Below are 21562 nucleotides of genomic sequence, written 5' to 3'. Positions count from 1 at the left end.
CCAACTCCACACTTCGATCAATTTTTAGGAAAAAGCAGTCCATGCAATCCTATGGAAGGAAATTGAGTTATTGGTTCACAGGTAACTACAGGTTTGAGGGTGTTGGTATTCTGGGGTTAGAACCATGGTTCTCCCAGGGTCAAGGATGCTCTCTCAAAGCACCCTCAGCGGCACTACGGCAGCTGGGTGCCGAGTGCTGAGGTCCAATGTTATCCTATGGGGGATAGGGGGCCTCCTGTTGATGGCTGCTCACAAGCAGGCCATGGGGTTGTAGGAGCAAAGCACCTGGTGTTAGGCTCAGGGCATACGGGATCCGAGTTAGCATCCAAAGTACACCTTCAGCGGCGCAGGGACGGCTGGGTGCAGGGTGCTCTTTTTGCGTTAGGTGCCCTGTTTTCAATGGGGATTCTCTGGTTGCAACAAAGACTGCAGGTTTGGGGAAGATAATCTTCTGGAGGTGACCACCAGTTGGAGAGGTAAGTTAGGATGCTGGGACACTGTCGGTTGGGCCACCCAAGGCTGTGGGGCGTCTGGTGCAGTGGTGTCTTCAGGTGTCAGATTTTCTTACCAGCTCTGGTTGCGGTCGGAGGGGGATCCTGCAGGCAGTGGCCTCAGGCTTCGCTTGGAGAATCGAGGCCGGTCTGAGAACCAGATCTCTGGTCAGGATCGCCGGGGAGACCTCATGATGTTGGGGCAACTCCAACTCAGGCCGTAGGCGACTGGTGCAGACTCGCGGATTTGGCCTGAGCCAGAGTGTGGGTGAGCAAATCCGGTGCTCATTGGAGAAAGTCTTTATTGTGGAAGGCAGAGCGGGTCCTTGGGGTTCTTGAGGTTGCTCGCTGCAGGACAGACTGGGATTTTCCTGTAGCAGGTTCGAGGTGGGGACAGGCCGGTAGGGCTGGGGCCAAGTCCTTGGGCGTCCTCCTCTTAGCTTCAGCGCGGTTCTTCGGTCCTTCTTCTCTTCTTCTTGGTTGGTTCTTGTTTGAGGAGGAAAGGTTCAGGGTTGCCTCTAAATACTAAATGTAGGGACGTTACTGGTAAGTAAAGGTTGGGACCAATGTGTCCCTTTCTTGGGGTGGGTACACCCCTATTATGCCATCCTCCAGTGGGAGGGGGGCATATGCCTCTCTGGTTGGCTGGGTCCCCCCATCTGCAAGATGGCCGGGACTGAGAGTTGTGCTTCACCTCGCCTCCCCCACCTCTAAGGGGGTGGGGTTGGCAAAGGTGGGCACACCTCCCTTCCTCACTTGGTTTTCCCGACGATTCTCCTGCCCAAAGTGGTGGTTAGAACCGGTGGGGGCTGGTTGCTGGCAGCAGCAAAGGCCTGGGGAAGCTCACAAAGGCGGCAAGCCTTCGAAGCTTCCCCTTCGTGCACCCTACCTATCCTGGGGGAGGAGGCTTGGCACCTCGTTCTAGGAAGTGCATGGTTTCAGACCCCAGGGAGCAGCAGGTTGTAGACCCAGGTGTCCAGAAACCTGTCTGGTGGTGGCAGCAGCCACTCAGCCTGGACACTAGTGTTGGGTGGGTTTTTAGGGGACAACTCTAAGATGCCGTCTGTGCATTTTCCATTAAATCCTACACTGGCATCCAGGTGAGTTTAATGTGCTGAGAAGGTGGATACCAAACTTTCCAGTTTTCAGTAAGCCATCATGGTACTGGGGAGTTCGTAATGACAAACTCCCAGCACCATATACTCTTCGTAGCATTACTGCACTTACAATGTCTAAGAATTGGTTTAGACATTGTAGGGGTACCGGGGTCATGCTCCTGTAACCTAATCACTAGCTAGAGGGGTGGCTGACCTATGCCAGGGCAGTTGGTTGTGGGCATGGCACACAGGTATGTGTAACAATATTTTTGTAGAGGCACACACTTGGTAGTTCTTGTTTCGAACTGTTGGGATATTCTACAAAAATATTGTTGTTTTCGACTGACAGTCCCCCTACAGAGAGCACCCAACCATGTCATTTGACGCAATCACAAACCTCACCGATAATACGGCCAACACCCTAGCTTATACATCTGAACAAGCCTCAGATATCTACTCATTAATACAGGAAGTCAAAGCATCGGACCTTCAGAGCAACACAATAGTACAACTAAAACAACTAGAATTTTTGGTAAGAAGAGCAATGAACCAGCGTCTCCACGCATCAACCCTAGTACAGTACCACCGAGCAAAGAGAATACCACGTGGGCTGAGGTTGTCCATTAAACCAATGCTGTTCAGGTTTCACCTCAACAAAGAATTTATGGACAAATGGTTTTCAATTTTAAACAAATACTCCCTAGATTTGATCCTACTTTTAGTAGAGGAACTATCTAAAGCGATGAAAGAAATTAGCAACGAGATAGATGAGATCAAACATAATTTAACAACACGAATGGAAGAAAGTGAATGGACAAAATCTCTTGAAGACATTAACATGAGATTGGATAAATACACTAACTACAAGAGGGTAAACTACGGAAGTATAAGAGACACCTTAGACTATAAACTGAATGAAGTTTACACGTGGGCGAAAGTATATGCCCAGCGACGAACGTACTTCAAAAAACAAAACACCACTACCTCGTCAGAAGAGAGCGTAGCAACGGAAACAGACACCACCACCTCAAGACCATCAGCTAAAAGTCAAATGCCAAGTACAATTCAAACCACAGAGAACATTGAAAGTCCATCCACTTCAAGTTCAGTGCATTTTTTTTGTCCAAGGACCCGGACTCCAGTCAACCACCAGGAACAACAAAACCCGCAAAACCAGGAGAAGTAACAGGAAAAACAGGACGAACACGAAGCCAGAAGCAAACCTAGTAGTCAATATATCTAAGAAGGAATTAACGCCATCTCAAATTCAAGTTTTGAACAAAGCACTAGGCTTCGTCCCCACATACGATACCAACATTTTGGAATGCGAAATAACTCTCTTCAAATTCATGAGAATCTTACGGCTAAGAAATTTCTTTTCTAATGTGTTACCACCGATAAAAGAAAAATAACCAACTGAATTTTTGGAATTCCGCTTTAAATCGAAATTTGAAGCCCCTACCTCACATAAAACACTGGATTCATTTGAAAATCTGGTTAAAAAATCTTCACAACTTGCATTTCAAAAAAACAACGAAAACCAATTTATCTAAACACGAAACCCGAATGTTACGTTCCATTCAAAATGATGAAGACATATATAGACAAAGAGCGGACAAAGGCGGAGCCATTTTTATAATGGACAGATCTTTTTATCACTCTGCTGTACGTGAGCATGTAGAAGATGAACAAACTTATCTACACTTAGACACAGATCCCATTCAGGAGTTAAAAACTACACTGAAGAGCATACTAGATCAAGCTTTTGAAATGGGCTGGATCACTATTGCTACTAAACAATTTTTGACAGTTGACTATCCACGAAAACCTCTTCTATACATGCTGCCAAAAATTCATAAGAATTTGCACAACTCTCCCAATGCGACCTATAGTCACAGGATGTGGAACTATATTTGAAACACTCGGTCATTACATAGACTACTTCTTGCAACCTTTTGTCCAAGGGTTGCCATCTTACATTAAAGATTTTCTATCCAAATTAGAAACTCCCGCTCTTACTGAAGAAGTAATATTGTGTACTATTGACGTCAAATCTTTGTACACCTCCATACCACATGTTGCAGGTATGGAAGCAGTTGAGTGGGTCCTGTTGCGTCAGTCCTCACTCAGGGCTGATAAAGTCTTTATACTAGAACTATTACACTTTTGCCTGTATCATAGTTATTTCTACTGGGACAATAACTTCTTCCTCCAGCAACAAGGCACTTCAATGGGCTTTGCAGGGGCTCCTGCATACGCGAATACTTTTATGGCGAAATTTGAGAACGATCACATCTACAATGATGAAGACTGGATAAAGAACTTCCTGCTATATTGTCGGTATATAGACTACATTTTTATCCTTTGGACCAATACAGAGGAGCTCTTACTCAAAAAAATACAAATACTCAACACAGTTGATGATCATATTCAATTTACTCATGAACTAAGTCACACGACAATTTCATACCTTGATGTAACTCTTAGCATCAAAGACAAACCAATTCAAACACGAGTGCATAAGAAACCCACAGATGTTAACAACGCTCTACATTTTCAAAGTTTTCATCCTCCACACCTCAAACAGAATTTACCCTATTCACAATTTTTGCGTATTAAAAGAATCTGTTCAGAAACTGATATGAACAACCATTTCGCTGTACAACAAGAACTATATCTCAATAGAGGTTACCCTCGAGAAATTATTGAACAAGCTAAAATACGCACTTCAAAACTCACGAGAAAAAGCCTGTTTCAACCACAATTTAAAAGTCAAAAATCCAGGCAAGTGTTTGTTTCCTACTTTTCAACAAGCACGACCAAAGTAAAAAAAATAATTAAGAAAAGATGGGAAATTTTACAAAACGAACCTGATTTCAATAACATCTTTAAGATCCTCCACTGTTTGCCTACACTCGCTCTAAAAACCTGAAAGAACTATTACATTCTCCTAAAAAATCTTCAATTATCAACTACAAAGGAATGAAGAAATGTCAGAACTGTATACACTGCAATAATGTTATAGAAGGCAATGTGTTGCACCATCCAACGACAGGAGAAATTATCAAACTATTTCACAATTCGGATTGCAATTCAGAGAAATTGATCTATTACATCAAATGCCCATGTGGAGAACTATATGTTGGAAAAACTGAACTCAAAATCCGTATATCGGAACATAAGAGTACGATAAGAACACAAAATAAACACAGTAGCCTAGCCACTCCTTGGCAGGAGAAAAGGCAGCACATAGCCCAACTCCAATTTTCAGTGTTAGAAAGAGTAACACACAAGACAGACATGAACTTGACTAGAGCTCTCCTTCAAAGAGAAACATATTGGATTCAGACGTTTAGACACCCTCTTAGAAAAGGGAATTAATGGCCGAATAGATTATGCATGTTATCTATGATCTGAAACACTGACTGTCTATGGTACACTGTGCGTGAATCACGCTGGAATAACCAATGTGCCTTTATCAGTTTGATGTTATATTTTCATCTGGTTGTAAACTCGTTCATCGTGTTTCCTTTTCCTTTTACATTTTTTTCATTTCACACTTTCTTTTTAAAGCATTTGAGCATGCCCAAATCAGCTAGAACACCCCTATCGTAATATGGCGGCCGCTCTCCTTCTTAGTCCGCCCCAGCTTGAAGACTAAGCAGTCCGTTTTTAGTTTCAACTAGACTGCACGATAAAAGCACATAGTCCGCTTTCAGCCTCACTGACACAATCGCGGACTTCCGTGTTCAGCCTAGGCGGAGACGAGAAAGAACACACCCGAAGTTTATACGTAGCAAAACCAGGAGAAACTACGGCGACCTGAGCCTCCCCACCTGGTAAATAATCCTCTCAGTGTTCTCTAAAGTTTAGTTGACGATCACTTAGTACAATACCCATAGGGTCGGATTGAATATTTACTTTTCTCGTCTAGGGGAACTCCCAGCAATTTGAGTACAGCGTGGCATCACGATGATGCTTCAGGTACTAGACTCCAAGTTTATTTCCCGTTAAACGTCCCACGGGTGTCCCCACGTATTGAGATACAGAATTTCTGCATGAACTACTCCACATGCAGGTATATGTCAAATAGATGAGCGTCGTTATTTCTAATTAGCCACTAAACAATGGTGGAGGACCATGCTTTTCACTTTATCTTATTCTATTTCTATCCTTTCGTTCTTATCATTTTATGTTCACGATAATGAGGTCATTTTATGTTCACGATAATGAGGACCTGTATGAATAACAAAGCATTGGCACATATATTGATAAAGCATCGATGTTGCAATGATATATCTGATGTTTGAGACATACCTGTAGAACATTGTTTATGTTCATTCTTTCAGAATTGAATCCCCTGAAGAAGAGCCAGAGCAGGCTCTAAATGCATTGGGCAACAAGAATAAAAGTATAGAATTAAAGCAAAAAAGCAAACGTTGGAAACTACTATTTCTGTTTCAAATTGATGAAATAATGGACACTTATTTTACATAGAAATTGTAAAAACTTTATTGTCAAATTTATTTGAACAAATTCGGAGTTAAAAGCGAATTTTTTATGTCTGTGAATATCAAACCAATCAAGAAGTTGTATTAGATAATTATGTAACCATACAATGGTATGTCAACCACAGCTACAGTGCGCAGAGGACAGGGTCTTACTGATCCTATTAATTGACACAGGTATGTGTGCCATGTCGACTCTTCACTTCTGCATCAAAACACGCAGCCTGCAAAAGGGTGGGTGGGTGTGTGTGTATATATAAGCACAGGGCATCTAAGGATGGCACAATAAGTGTTGGAGGCCTTCCCTGGCCACAGTGCCCTTGGTACCTGTAGTACCGTTTACAAGGGACTGACCTGTGGCCAAAGAGTGCCAAAAGGGTTTTGTTTTCAATGCAGTTTAGGGAAAGAACATAGGCCCTGGGTACCTGTTTGGCAGGAACCCAGGGCACACTCAGTCAAAGTACATCAGCAGTTTGGCAAAAAGTGGGGGCAACCATGCAAAAAGAGGGCACTTTCTTACAGCTGGTACGGCTATTAACCCTTTGCAATGCATCTGCAAGTGTGAGAACCACAAAATTGCCGCAAATGTGTTGAATAGTTTTACGAATAATCACACATTTTGTTCAGAATATGCTGGGTATAATATGTCCGTAATCTAGGTTTCGGTTCTCAAATGGGAGGAGGCGGTCCAGTTCGTTTTGTATCTTTTATTTTAGCCACCATGAAGTAGGTCTCCCACAGTCCAAAAAGCACACTAGAATAGCACTCTGGTTATTGCATCTCCAGCTGTCGTTATTCTCTGCAATGTATTCTGAGTGGTTTACTTTCAAGACCAAAGAGCCCACCTTATTAGCTGCTTATTATACATAGTTTGCCTAGTAATTCTTGCTTTCTGAACTCTGGACAAGTGTTTGTGCCAAATTAGCAAAAATAATGCAGTTATCTTAGCAAACCCATTTTGTGTTTCTCTAGTAGCTGAAGATTTTCATTAGTTAAGATTTTTTATTTCGCTCTAGCAAAGTAAAAACTTGTGGAGCGGGTTGCACCCCAATTTGATAAATTGTTTGTGAGAATATTCTTGGGTCTTAATAGAAAGTCTGTAAGATTTTAAATAGATTGTAATATGCCCTCTCATCCAGAGGCAAATGATTTCCATGTTTGGAAAGACGAGAATAGTGAGAATCCAATGATTATCCACTAGCTAGTTATGTAAGAATGTACCTAAATATACCCATGTAAGCCAATTGTATGTGATTTCCCGTAGTTGTTTCATGGAGATAACCATTTGGTTGTTACCTTCAATCAGGTTGTGAAATGCTAATCTAGGAGAGAGCAAAAGTGTCTGTTTTGCAGTATTTACGTTTTAAAGTCAACAATTTTAGGCAATTTTCTGTACTACATATTTGTCACAGCAGCCATCGTGGAGTGTTTCATAATCTTAATGTATAGAGGAATAAGACTTTATTGGATTGTATTGTATCTTTTTTTGTTTCTCAAGCAGCTTGTGATGTGTGCAGAAATGCTGGCTAAAAGGATTACAAGACCTGTCATCAGTTGTTTTGTCCAGCATCTTGGTGTTACTCCGTATGGAGAAACCTTCTCTGAGTTATTCGAGGCACATGAAATTAACACCAAGACAATGTCCATGTCTCTTCAAAGGTCTGTTGAGCTGCATAATTTTCCTTACATGCTCCCTGCGAAGACAAAACCCTGTTCGATTAGGTGATCGAACATTTTTGATTAAACTAACATGGATTTGTAGTATGCGACTTACTCTGAGGAAGCCTGATATTTTTACAAAAATAGCAGTACATAATAAGTTGCATGTTAAAAAATGCCTTCATTTATCATGCAAACATAGGTTTGTTTTCTGCAGAAAGATATCATTTCTATCTTTCTTCACTTACTATTCTTTTATTGTACTCTATCCCTTTGGGAAAATACATACTTTTCATAAAATAGTGATTTAACGTAATCTTAACTGTAGGGTTTGACTTTTTGTGCAATGTGCTGTTTCTCCTGAAAGAAGTATTCAATCTTTCCTCACATCATATGACTTCACTGTATTTAGATTGTTTTCTTTGCCACATATATCTAATGAACAAGAGTAATAGTGAAAAGAAAATGCTTACATGTTGTGATCTAACCAGGACATACCAGAATTTAAATATTTAATTTCATAGAGTAGCTCATTGTTAAACGATGGGACAGCAGACCGCTAACTGAGTAGGTTTGCAAAAGGTCCTCCTGAGAACTTTCATAGATGTAACCTTTTGAAATGCGTTGTAGCCATCTTGGACTTTATGCTGACATGAACATTTACCATGGTAATCCAAGACCAAGACCGCGACCCATCGAAAGATGTCTAACCATTGGATGCTGATGACACATTCGTTTTTGCAACATGTTATCTGCTGTCTCTATAGTACATGTTCCAAGCAAGAGAGGCCATCACCTCAAGGCATTCCAACCCTGCTATGCCCCTTAGCACTTTGCTGTGCAAGCTTGATTTACCATAAACTACTGCTTAGTGATTTCTTAGTTTTCCTTATGCTTTGTGAAGAGACTTCGTGTTTTATCCTGATCATAGCTACAGCTGTGATGCTCTTCTCACCTGCATAGATGGTTGATACTGCAATTGGCCGGAGAACTTGGACGAGTCTCATAACAACCCTTTATGGGGAGTTCGATCTTTTTTTAGTTATCTGATTTTCCTCCAAAATCTACTTGCTCTTTTCCAGAAGGAACTCTGAGTTTTTGTTAGGGTAGAATAGGTCCATAGTTTGGAATAGGGACTATACTCTGAATGGAACACACTGTTCTTTAATTCTATATGGTTGTTCTAACCAGACTTATTTCTTATTTTTATTATCAATTTGCCACTAATTTGAATAAAAAACAAAAATGGCAATCAAATCTCTAAAAAGATCAAATAAACGTTTGAAACTTCACCAATTATCTCTTTATTGACTGAATGACAAATGCATTTATTAATGTCCTTGTTGTGTAAAGTTCTGTTCTAAAATGGTGGCAAAGACTCATCGACCCAGAGAAGTGCGGCGCTCCCATGTTCTCTAGTAAGTTTTAAAGTGCCATCATTTGTGGACAATTTTTATAAGATTTCTCCGCTTACACATCTGCAATATTCTCACACAGCACTTTTCTCCTGATAATAAAAAATAAAAATAAAACTTGGTGTAGCCGTTTGGGAGACTATTGTAAGTAAGGCCATGTTGCTGTACATGGTGAAATTTTAGTCCATCAGAAGTCTACTCACAGATTTCTTTGCTTCTGTGGTTGGTTGGTTTGTGATCCATCATGTGACTGTGGAGAAGGATATGCTGGTGCAAGCAAAGCAGGTGGTTATTGTACATGTTTAGTCAGCAATGACCTGAGTGAACCACATACTTTGACAAACCAATCCTGTGTGAATGATCGTGAAGCACTTGAATAACTGATTTGGCTATTTTTAAGAGTATCTGTTTTTCTAGATTGCACCCTTTCACTGTTTTAGGTTTGCATGTCTACACTCAGTCCAACAGTTCAAGTGTCCACTTGATTTATCAATGTTAATAACTAGCTGTTTATAATGCAGGTTTCTAAAATACATAAGGTTTTCATCAACAATAAGTGTATATATGTGTGTATGTATTATATATGGTATTTGAGCCACTCAACGGTTTAAAATGCTTCATTTCAGCCAAAGACCAGGTTAAAACTCAGTCCTAAGAAGAAACCTACAAACAAGGCAGATGCATCGGAAGACATACATTCGGACAAATCAAGTGTTGCATCAGACGTAAGCGATTCATCCTTCAACAGCACTCTACCACAAAACAAGAGAGCCCTTCCTACCACAAGCAAGGTAATTTGTTACGGTGTAGAAAACCAGAACCTAGCTTATCTGTGTACCACAAAATCTTGTTTTTGTGGCAAGGTAAAGTACCTGTTACACAGCAGCTTGTCATTTTGATATTCGAAGGAAATGCTATGCTACTCCAGGTTTCAAGGCGACTCTGGTTATACGTTTCCTATGGTTTTTGGCAACCTAGTGCTGCTCTATCTGTTGAAATTAGTAAGAGTGAAATTAGATGCACAAGTTCCAAGAAGCGATTTGCCACCTTTTATTTAATGAGGAATTCCCCTCTCTGAGGTTTTGCAAGTGATCCTCCTCTCTAGAAATTCTGGTCTTCCTCTTTGGAGCCTCACTTGAAAGTGTAAAAATTGGCCATACTGTGTCTTCGTTTGCCTTTCTGTCAACCTTTTGGGACCTTTCCTTGTTCTCCGAGCCGCTCTGGCTCTCCGACTCTTTTTCTGTAATAAGAGCTGCTTATGTTCAGTGAAAATCATCCTGGGTCACTGATATTAGTCTTGTAATCAAGACCACATCGGGCAAGGTTATATTAGTGGCCATCATATGCAAGTTTAAAAACAATGGTCACTTCAGTGCATCTGTCAGGGTTGGCATGAGTAACGTAAAAAAGGTTTTGACAAAATGGAATGCCTCCACAGGAGTAATGCATAACCGCCATATCTGCAATGCCAGTGACTCCAAGGCAATATTAGTAATGCATCTTTCCAATGCCGCATGATTTATCGCTCCAATATCCGCTTTAGATATAATTTGGAAATGTCCCCATTTTTCTCTGAACATCAGCTGGTGATTTCTGAAAATACAAACCTCTTTGTCTTGAATACATGCTTTAAAGTGTAGATAAATTCAACCAAGCAAAAGCTTCTAATTGGGTAGGCTTGGCTGAATGCAGGAAAGCTTCTCGCAGGTAGCTGGAGCGCTATTCGTTCATGAGCTACTCGTTGGAGAAGTCTGCTGTAGCCGAAGGTGCGACTTTAGGCCTTTAACAAACTGCCTTTCCTCACTCTATGCCCTCACCCTTGTACTGCCCTTGGCTTTCCTTTCTGGGCTTCAGATAAGTGACATTGTAGTTTTGTACTTTTATACTCGCTGGCCCAGTCACCTATGCTTCCATTCATTCCTTCATCTTTCCTACACCTATCGGGCGCTTCTCCATTCCTTCCTATAAGATGTGTTCCCATCCAGAATCCTGTGAGATGAATTAGCTCGCGTCCCTTTTTAGGTCTCGCGCCTAGCATTGCAGTGTGTAGCACTGCTCGCGCAGCGGGAGACCTCTTGTACGGGCTTCAGAAAGCTACCCACACACTCGTGCGTGTGGTTTTGCATTCCCCCATCTGGCATTGGCTTTCGCATGCTTTTTTTGAAGAAAAAAAAGGCACGCAATTGGGCAAAGGCGGGCGCATGTCCCGCCTTTGCTCCGCCCATTCCCACTGGTGTGTAGCACGCGCAGCAGGGCGAGTTCACCTCGTTAAAGGAGTATTTCGAAACCCATATTTTCTTACATAGCGCACCGAAATGCCCCAAACATGTTGTGGGCGCTTTTCGTGTCCCTTTCGTCTCAAGCATTTAATTCATCAGAAGTGTGCAAATAGAAGCAAGGGGGATGAATGCACGCTGCTGTAAGCTGCGGAGGGCATTTTCAGTGCTCCAAGATAGCTCAGTGGCTCAAGAGCTTGCTGCAGAAACCTGGTCCATTCTGCAGGTCACAAACTCCGTTTCCGACAGGACTGTCTGGGCCTCTGTCCCTCCGTTTGATCAAATCGGCACCACTGGGTTGGACTATCAATCACCAAAGGAGGGTTGAGCTGCGACGTCCGCTGGGGAGTCTTCTATTCTCGAGCCGGCACATTGAGGCCCATCCTGCTCTCTCCGGCCGCCCGGCAGTATGCGAGGACCGAGCAATAACTCTTTACTCGCTGGAATTGGCTGCTGCAGTTCTGCGGAGTATGGATGGGGCAGCGGTGGAAGAAAGGAGGCTCGGCTGCGAGTGATCTATGGCAGAGGCGGGACCCCGGGGCTCTCGCGCCTCACCGGAGCAGCCGTGCAGCGCTGAGGCGGCCCACTCAATGCGCTGGAGCTCTTGCTGCCACCGCCACCCCAGAGAGACGTGGTGAGTTTGGCTTAAGATGTTTAAAAGAGGGTATTTGCTTTTGCGGGGTGTGTCACTTGTTAATGGGGATTAAATTGAAGGTTACCCGAAAAGTGATGTTCGCAATTAAGCAGCATCGTCGTTTACACATGTGTACGAAATAATCAAGGATACATTACAAATGTATTTCGCCATTGTTGAAACAGTCCCCTCTTTTTACTTTGGCTATTGTACTCGCCACACAACACGTTTTTAGTGCGCTTCCAGAAAACACAACACTCACGCCACGGGAGCTGCTCCTGTTTAATTTTCCCTGATTTGTACAGTGAAACACCAAATAATCATAATGCAATTAGACTATATTCAGGCTTGTAATTATGTTAATTGCCGAAGACTTGCATCAATCCTCCAAAGTGCTAGGATCTGAGGTTTACCATTAGCACGTGCCGACTGAGGCACTTGGAGTGAAAGAACGGAAAGGGCCACGTGACCCGTAGAACGGAGAGAGAACGGGTCAATAGAAAAGGGTTCGATAACGCAAACCATCCGTAGAGAGAGAGCGGCGCGAGAACACGAACGGTTTAGGTTTGCTTTTTGCCAATCTGTCTGCATTCAAACAGCTTCTCTTGTCTCAAGTACTTCCTGATCCTTGTTAAATTCAAAACGATGATACTTTGGACAGCAGCGAGGGTGCCAAGTTTGATCTTATCCTAATTTTACAAAGCAGGAGTTGTAGCATAACATTTTGAACTGCAGCTCTGACCGCAGCCCCACATCCTCTACCTCTAAATATCACCGCACAAGAGACCAGAAACACAGTGTGAAGATTGTGAAATAATAACCTCTCTGCCCCACATTTCTCACGGCCTTACTTTATTCATTTCAGAAGTGGAAATCACCCAGATATCCCTCCCACTCTTTCTTTCTTTCTTTCTCTCTTTCTTTCTTTCTCTCTTTCTCTCTTTCTCTCTTTCTCTCTTTCTCTCTTTCTCTCTTTCTCTCTCTCTCTCTCTCTCTCTCTCTTTCTCTCTCTTTCTCTCTTTCTTTCTCTCTCTCTCTCTCTCTCTCTCTTTCTCTCTCTTTCTCTCTTTCTTTCTCTCTCTCTCTCTCTCTCTCTTTCTTTCTCTCTCTCTCTTTCTCTTTCGCGCTCTCTTTCGCGCTCTCTTTCGCGCTCTCTTTCGCGCTCTCTTTCGCGCTCTCTTTCGCGCTCTCTTTCGCGCTCTCTTTCGCGCTCTCTTTCGCGCTCTCTTTCGCGCTCTCTTTCGCGCTCTCTTTCGCGCTCTCTTTCGCGCTCTCTTTCGCGCTCTCTTTCGCGCTCTCTTTCGCGCTCTCTTTCGCGCTCTCTTTCGCGCTCTCTTTCGCGCTCTCTTTCGCGCTCTCTTTCGCGCTCTCTTTCGCGCTCTCTTTCGCGCTCTCTTTCGCGCTCTCTTTCGCGCTCTCTTTCGCGCTCTCTTTCGCGCTCTCTTTCGCGCTCTCTTTCGCGCTCTCTTTCGCGCTCTCTCCCCCCCTTCTCCCTCTTTCTCTCCCTTCTCCCTCCCCCCTTCTCCCTCTTTCTCTCCCTTCTCCCTCCCCCCTTCTCCCTCTTTCTCTCCCTTCTCCCTCCCCCCTTCTCCCTCTTTCTCTCCCTTCTCCCTCCCCCCTTCTCCCTCTTTCTCTCCCTTCTCCCTCCCCCCTTCTCCCTCTTTCTCTCCCTTCTCCCTCCCCCCTTCTCCCTCTTTCTCTCCCTTCTCCCTCCCCCCTTCTCCCTCTTTCTCTCCCTTCTCCCTCCCCCCTTCTCCCTCTTTCTCTCCCTTCTCCCTCCCCCCTTCTCCCTCTTTCTCTCCCTTCTCCCTCCCCCCTTCTCCCTCTTTCTCTCCCTTCTCCCTCCCCCCTTCTCCCTCTTTCTCTCCCTTCTCCCTCCCCCCTTCTCCCTCTTTCTCTCCCTTCTCCCTCCCCCCTTCTCCCTCTTTCTCTCCCTTCTCCCTCCCCCCTTCTCCCTCTTTCTCTCCCTTCTCCCTCTTTCTCTCCCTTCTCCCTCTTTCTCTCCCTTCTCCCTCTTTCTCTCCCTTCTCCCTCTTTCTCTCCCTTCTCCCTCTTTCTCTCCCTTCTCCCTCTTTCTCTCCCTTCTCCCTCTTTCTCTCCCTTCTCCCTCTTTCCCTCCCTCCCCCTTCTCCCTCTTTCTCTCCCTTCTCCCTCTTTCCCTCCCTCCCCCTTCTCCCTCTTTCCCTCCCTTCTCCCTTTCCCTCCCTCCCCCTTCTCCCTCTTTCCCTCCCTCCCCCTTCTCCCTCTTTCCCTCCCTCCCCCCTTCTCCCTCTTTCCCTCCCTCCCCCCTTCTCCCTCTTTCCCTCCCTCCCCCCTTCTCCCTCTTTCCCTCCCTCCCCCCTTCTCCCTCTTTCCCTCCCTCCCCCCTTCTCCCTCTTTCCCTCCCTCCCCCCTTCTCCCTCTTTCCCTCCCTCCCCCCTTCTCCCTCTTTCCCTCCCTCCCCCCTTCTCCCTCTTTCCCTCCCTCCCCCCTTCTCCCTCTTTCCCTCCCTCCCCCCTTCTCCCTCTTTCCCTCCCTCCCCCCTTCTCCCTCTTTCCCTCCCTCCCCCCTTCTCCCTCTTTCCCTCCCTCCCCCCTTCTCCCTCTTTCCCTCCCTCCCCCCTTCTCCCTCTTTCCCTCCCTCCCCCCTTCTCCCTCTTTCCCTCCCTCCCCCCTTCTCCCTCTTTCCCTCCCTCCCCCCTTCTCCCTCTCTCCCTCCCTCCCCCCTTCTCCCTCTTTCCCTCCCTCCCTTCTCCCTCTTTCTTTTTTTTTTTTTTTTTTTTAAACCGTTTATTACAGATCTTAAAAGTATACAAGTATGGGCCCACAACCTTCCGGCCGGTCGCTAGCGATGGTAGGAACATACGACATACATTTATGGAACACGTGGTATTACGGATGAGCATTTCTCAGTAGGTAACAATGTCAAAGGCCACATCGTCCAGACCCCATTATGCGGTTTCATTTTAAATTAAGAACAACAAAAATTAAAACCACACCCACAAGGCAACCCACAATCGAAAATAGCAGCACGTGCTCCCCTAGAGGGGGGGGTCCCAACTGTACACAGAAGTATAAAGAGGGGGAAGAGAACAGAGCGAGGACTGGGGGAACCCAATGCCCGGCAGCGGGGGAATGAGTCGGCTAAGGGGACGGGGCTGGCGAGGCAGCAGCGGTGGTGCACAGATACCCCCTCGGTAGGCGTTCCAGGGGCCCCATACTTTCACCCATGTCCCAGGCTTACCCCTCGCCACATACACCACCTTTTCTCGAAACATGCACCAGTCCATGTGTTCTTTCCAGGCCGAGACCGTCGGGGGGCCTCTGGGACCCCCACAGTTGAGCAATATCACGCTTGGCTATCATGTATCCCAGAGTCACCCACCACGTCTGCGGCGCCGAGTAATCAGTCGGTTCCCACACATTCAACCGGCATCTTCTCGCTTCAGGCAACAGCGCCACATGCGTAACCAGTCGCAGCACCTCATGTACACCACGCCAGAACCCTTCCACCTCCGGGCACTCCCACAAAATATGCAGAAAGGTCCCCAAAGCACCACACCCACGCTTACACAACCCATCTCCAGCATAGCCCATACGCAGAAGCTTTGGCCCAGTCATGTAGACCCGGTGGAGTATCTTGAGCTGGATGAAGCGAAGGCGAGCCGGTATGGCCACCTCCTTCGGGGAGGCCACCGCGGAGGTCCAGTCCTCGTCATCCAACTCCAGCCCGTCGGCAACCCAACCCAAGGGCAGTCAGCAGGCCCGAGCGGTCGTTTATCAGCTTTTTGTAGATCAGTGAGATCGTGCTGTCCGGGACGTGTCCATCCAGCACTCTATCCTCCAGGGGGGAATATTCTGGGATGGAGGCAACGTCCGAGAAGACGGAGCCCAGCGCATGACGGACCTGCAAATACCGAAAGTATTCACTGCCCTGCAAGTTTTAAATCCTCCCCTCGTCCAGAGATCCCCCACTGTACTGATACCTATTATGTCCCACTTCTCAAAGCCCTTAGAGGTCCACAGGGAGCCTAACCGCTCAGACGCGTATAGTGGTGACGCCCGGGTCAAGCGGTCCTTCCACCCCATAGCTGCATTGGCCGCGTGCCAGACTTGCACCATGACACGCGTGGGGCCCGTCAGACGAGCATCGGGCGCGCCAGAGTAGAGCGCTCGATTGTAGTCGCCACCTGGCAGGAGCATCTTGTCCATTTCAAATGCCGGGTTTAAGGCGGGCCCGTATAGGCCATGGTTAATGGCAGCGAGCTGGGAGGCCCAATAGTACCGTTTAATATCCGGGAGGGCAATCCCCCCGTCAAACCATGGGAGCGTCAACTTCGCCAGGGCAATGCGCGGCCTCCCGTCCCAGAACAGGCGGCGTTGCAGACTCTCCACCTCACGGAAGTAGCGCGCCGGGACTAAGTCCATAGTGTTCTGCAAAGCGTACAGGAAACGCGGCAGAGACATCATCTTGAACAATGCCGCCCGGCCGAGCGGCAAAAGCGGCAGGCGCCGCCAGCGTGCGACATCTACCCGCAGACGCTGGAAAGGGGGAAGCAGATTACGTTCATACCGGGCCTCCGGGTCCAGAGTAATGAAGACACCCAGGTACCGAAATCCCTGCGGGGCGATCTGAATCGGACAGCCCCGCGGGAGAATAGGAGCCTCCCCAGAGAGAACATACACACACGATTTAGCCCAGTTGATGACGAGACCGGAGTTACGACCAAACGATTGTAAAACATCATCTAGCACTATAAGTGATTTACGTGGGGAGGCTAGGTACAGAAGGAGGTCATCAGCGTATAGGGATACGTGGTCCTCATACTCGGGGGTCCAACGGAGACAACGGATGGAAGGCTCCCACCGCAGCCACTCCGCCAGGGGCTCCAAGGCAAGCGCAAAAAGAAGGGGCGACAAGGGACAGCCCTGTCGCGTGCCCCGGCCCAGCTCAAACGGGGCCGATACTCTTCCGTTCACGACCACCTGCGCCAAGGGGCCCGCATACAACAATTTGACCCAACTGATGAATCCTGGGCCAAATCCGAACTTCGCAAGCATCGCCCAGATGTATGGCCACTCAAGCGTGTCAAACGCCATGGTGGCGTCTAAGGACGCCAAAATGGCCGGTTCTCGTATAAATGGGACGCGCGTGAGCACCCCATGCAAACGCCGCAGGTTAAGGGCTGTGTTGCCATGGGGAATAAAGCCAGACTGGTCCTGATGAACCAGATCTCCCACCACACCGACCAGCCGATTGGCGAGTACCTTGGCGAGAATTTTGGGCTCCGCATTCAGTAGTGAGATAGGCCGATAAGAAGTAACCCGATCCCGAGGTCTCCCCTCCTTGTGAATCACCACGATTGTAGCCAGACGCTGGTCAAGCGGGAGGGAGCCCAGCGAGTGGGCCGCGAGGAACATTGCGCGGAGGTGAGGCGCCAATGTATCCGGTCGCAGCTTATACAACTCGATAGGGATACCATTCGGGCCCATGGCCTTGCCAGAAGCGACCGAGCGTATGGCGAGGGCGATTTCATCGGAGGTGGGAGCGGCGTCCATCGACACCCTGTCCTCCCCGGAAAGGGAAGGCAGCGCGATATCCCTAAGCAGGGCACGGGAATCCTCTTCCGAGCAAGAAGAGACCGGGGAATACACCTCGCGGAAATAATCCGCGAAACAGGAGACAATTTCTTCTGGCTCAGTTACACACACACACCATTCGTTTTCTCAATCAGCGGGACCACACGATTCGCTCTCTCCTTTTTATCCAACCACGCTATCAGTTTACCAGCCTTATCACCCACATCATACAGTCGCCCCTGTTGCTCTCTACTAAGGCCCCTGGCCGCCTCTGTAACGAGGGCCCTATAAGCCGCTTGTTTGAGCTGGAGGACATGTAGTGCAGCATCCTTCACCCCGTCTTCTAGATTACCCTCCAGCTCAGCTATTTCAGCCTCCACCCGGGTCACCTCCTCCCGCTCGCGCCTCCGGGCGTGGGAAATAAGGGATAGGGCCTCCCCTCTAAGTACTGTTTTGAAGGCCTCCCACAGGGAGATAGCTGAAGGCACTGACCCCACATTCTCATCAAAATAGCGCTGGAGGGATTTAATCAAGTCAGCGCGAATGGTGGGGTCACGCAGGTACCAGGAATTGATTGGGGCCACCCTGCTCTCACCCCTCGGAAAGACATCGAAATGCAGCAGAAGCGGGGAGTGGTCCGAGATACCCCGTGCCAAATGGCGCACCTCCCCCACCCTCCCGACACAGGCCGCCGGGACAAGGACATAATCAAGCCGTGAGAGACTACCATGGGCCCCCGAGTGGAAAGTGTATTGCAGCTGCTTGGGATGTTTTAAGCGCCAGCAGTCCACCAATCCCAGTGTGTCCAAGAGGCCGGATAGCCACGCCTGTGCCCGGGGGAGGTCCCTAGGGGGGTGACGATCCAGTCCCAGAAACCACCGCGTTGAAATCCCCCCCACCACCAGAAGCCCCCCCGGAAGGCCAAGGAGGAGGCGCCCCAGGTCTGCAAAGGTGGTCGACTGTAACTCCGGTGGGGCGTACACTGACACAAAAACAACCACTTTGCCCTCCATTCTCCCCACCAAGACAGTGTAACGTCCCCTGTCGTCGTGGAGCACCTCATCAATTTCTAACGGGAGCAAGTTCTTTACCATGATACCCACACCCCTCGAGCCTGACGTGAAGCCCGAGTGGGCCACGAGGCGGTAGCCACGCCGATTCATGGCGCAAAAGGAATTACCAATAAGGTGTGTCTCCTGCAGGAAAACTACATCGGGCGAGAGTCGCTTCAGATACTGTAGGACCACACCTCGTTTGATCCTGTCCCCCAGACCATTAACGTTCCACGACAACAAAGTTAATTCCCTACCCCCCATCATACACAGAAACCCTCATTCGTCTCCCCGAGAGCACAGTAGAACCAACACAAAAAAAGGGTTGCCTTGTGATAATAACGAACAACACCCCATCCCTGCCCACCCACCCCAACAGAACTCCCCCCTCCCTGCACCCCTGCATGAGCCCAGACAGCCCCCCCAACGTGCAGTGTGCCTGTCGCCCCATAGATAGTTAAACTAACTAAACCCCCAGAGGAGGAGGGAGAACCCCCCAAGAGACCCCACACAACCTCCATAGGAGGGGAACTTAAGCAATCCGACGTATGGTCAAAAGTGGCATCATGTTTGTCCCGAGCGAGGCCTAATATTAGTCCCTCAGTCTTGATCTGGTGAGCCCTCTCCCCCGGCCGCTCCCCCCCCCGCCACCCCGATCCCGAGACAGAGTATCCAGCCAGTCCCCGGCCGCTTCGGGACGATCAAAAAAGTGTGCGCGACCATCCACCTCCACTCGCAGCTTAGCTGGGAAAAGCATGGCGTATTTGAGATTTAGGGCCCGAAGACGACGCTTGACACCAAGGAAGCTCAATCTCTGCTTCTGAACCGCAGGGGTGAAATCAGGATAGAAATTAATGTCCATATTGTCAAGTCTAATCGGTCCCTGTAGTCTGGAGGATTGCAGGATAGCGTCTCTGTCCCGAAAATTAAAAATCCGGGCAATGAGAGGTCTCGGAGCGGCTCCGACCTTAGGCCTTCCCCCGGGAACCCTGTGGGCCCTCTCTACAGCAAAGAATTTACTCAGCCCCCGTGGCTGGAGATGGGTAACAATCAGGTCCTCCACGAAAAGGTCCGCCGCCGCCTCCTCACGTCCCTCAGGCACCCCTATGATACGGATGTTGTTCCTCCGGGCCCGACTCTCGGAGTCCTCCAGGCGGCGATCCATCAGCGCACTCGCCCGAGCAAGCCGGCGCACCTCCGTTTGTAGGGCCGCCACATCTGTCGTAAGGCCCGATGCGGTGTGTGCCAAAGAATCGACTCGGTCGTTGGTCTCGGAGAGATCGGCCCTTACCAGGCCAACATCCACGAGGACCGAGTCGATCTTCTGCGCCAGTGTATCAAAACGCCGGCCCACAGAGGCCTTCATCTCGGCGATGGCGCCCATGACATCCCGCAGAGTCAGGTCCGTGGGCAGATCGGGGGCATCAGTAGGGCCCTCAGGGGACCTGCGTGGCACCTCGGGAGATCCCTTCTGGAGGGTATAGCGATCCATGCTGTTGGACTGATGGGCTGCGCCACGCCGGGTCGATTTTACCTTTGCCCGATCACCATCTTGTTTCGTGGCCATGGTCCCAGTCTCCCGGTCGCACCAGCCACGTCGTGAAGGGCGGGCAAGCCGGTCCACGGGCTCCGGGGGGGTGCCACCCCAGATCTGCGGGGCGGATCACAGCCGGCGGGCAGGCAGGGTCCCCCGGCGAGGTCACACCAACACACAAAGCCCCGCGACCCAACCTCGCATAGACAGCAAGGAGGGTGCGAAAGTGAAAGTGCGGGTTACGCGAGCCACCAAGCCCAGCCCGCCGCTGTTGTTCACTTCGTCACTGGATCGCCCCACAACGCAAATCCGGGGTTCGGCTAGGAGAAGGCCGCAAACCTCAATCGGTGCTAAAGTCGGTGTCCGAGGTCCGATTTGGAAGCGGAAAACGGGCGCCACCTCAGCTCAGGCTCACCAACACAGTCCCCTCATCTGGGACAGGATATGCTCAGGATAGTCATAGGAGGTCCTCGGGAGCCTCGCACCTACGCGGCCATCTTGGTTGCGCGCTAGGCTCCTCCCTTCTCCCTCTTTCTCTCTTCTCCCCCCCCCCCCTTCTCCCTCTTTCTCTCTTCTTTCCCCCCCCCCCCCCCCTTCTCCCTCTTCCTCTCTTCTCCCCCCCCCCCCCTTCTCCCTCTTTCTCTCTTCTCCCCCCCCCCCCCCCCCCCCTTCTCCCTCTTTCTCTCTTCCCCCCCCCCCCCCCCTCCCTCCTTTGTGGCACGTAATAAAACACCACATAATTACACTCTACTCAATGCAACATAAATGCACGCCTTTGGGTCAAGTTTGCGCTATATAAAACAACAAAAAAAAGTTTGCAATGCAATAGGTCTCGCATTACTGAATGTTTGCGCTACTGGTGTTGCATTATTATTAGCAATGCCAATAGCTCAAACATTTATAATGCAAGACCTCTTGCATTGCAAATGCTTGTTATATTGTGTTGAAGGAGGCAGCTAAACTGTCTTAATTACTTTTGGGACGCTGCAGACTGATCATTTATTATTAGCAGCATCCTAAACTCTTACAGTACCTGTAAGAACTACATTTTCTGAAACATCCCAATATTTTTCGTCCTTCAAAGAAACAGTGATGGTTGGAATGCATGAATTGCTGTCAGCCATTGGTGATTATCAAGGCCACGTTCTAGTCTGTAATTTTTCTGACTGTGCCAATACAGATGGCTAACTCCATACAAATTAGTGTTAGGCTGCCCAAAAAGATAAAAGCACGTGGCATCAGTAATACAATACAATACATAAAATGATAAAATAACAATACATTCGGTTAACGATAAGAAAAATGGAGCAGGAAGGGAGGGTAAGTCAGATGGACAAC

General features: G+C 48.0%; 1 protein-coding gene across 1 annotated transcript in view; it reads left to right on the top strand.

The window, feature by feature from the left end:
* The window catches only part of GTSE1 (G2 and S-phase expressed 1), a 289654-nt gene that overhangs the window by 121330 nt on the left and 146762 nt on the right, over window positions 1-21562 (top strand). Inside the window, exon 5 of the mRNA XM_085654085.1 lies at window positions 9797-9961. Within this exon, the coding sequence (XP_085510211.1) occupies window positions 9797-9961 (165 nt within the window). The remainder of the gene's footprint in view (window positions 1-9796; window positions 9962-21562) is intronic.

This window comes from Triturus cristatus, chromosome 4_1 (assembly GCF_964204655.1).
Source record: "Triturus cristatus chromosome 4_1, aTriCri1.1, whole genome shotgun sequence".
NCBI lineage: Eukaryota > Metazoa > Chordata > Amphibia > Caudata > Salamandridae > Triturus > Triturus cristatus.
Note: the sequence above shows the minus strand (reverse complement) of the source record. Positions and strands in the feature narration are given on the sequence as shown.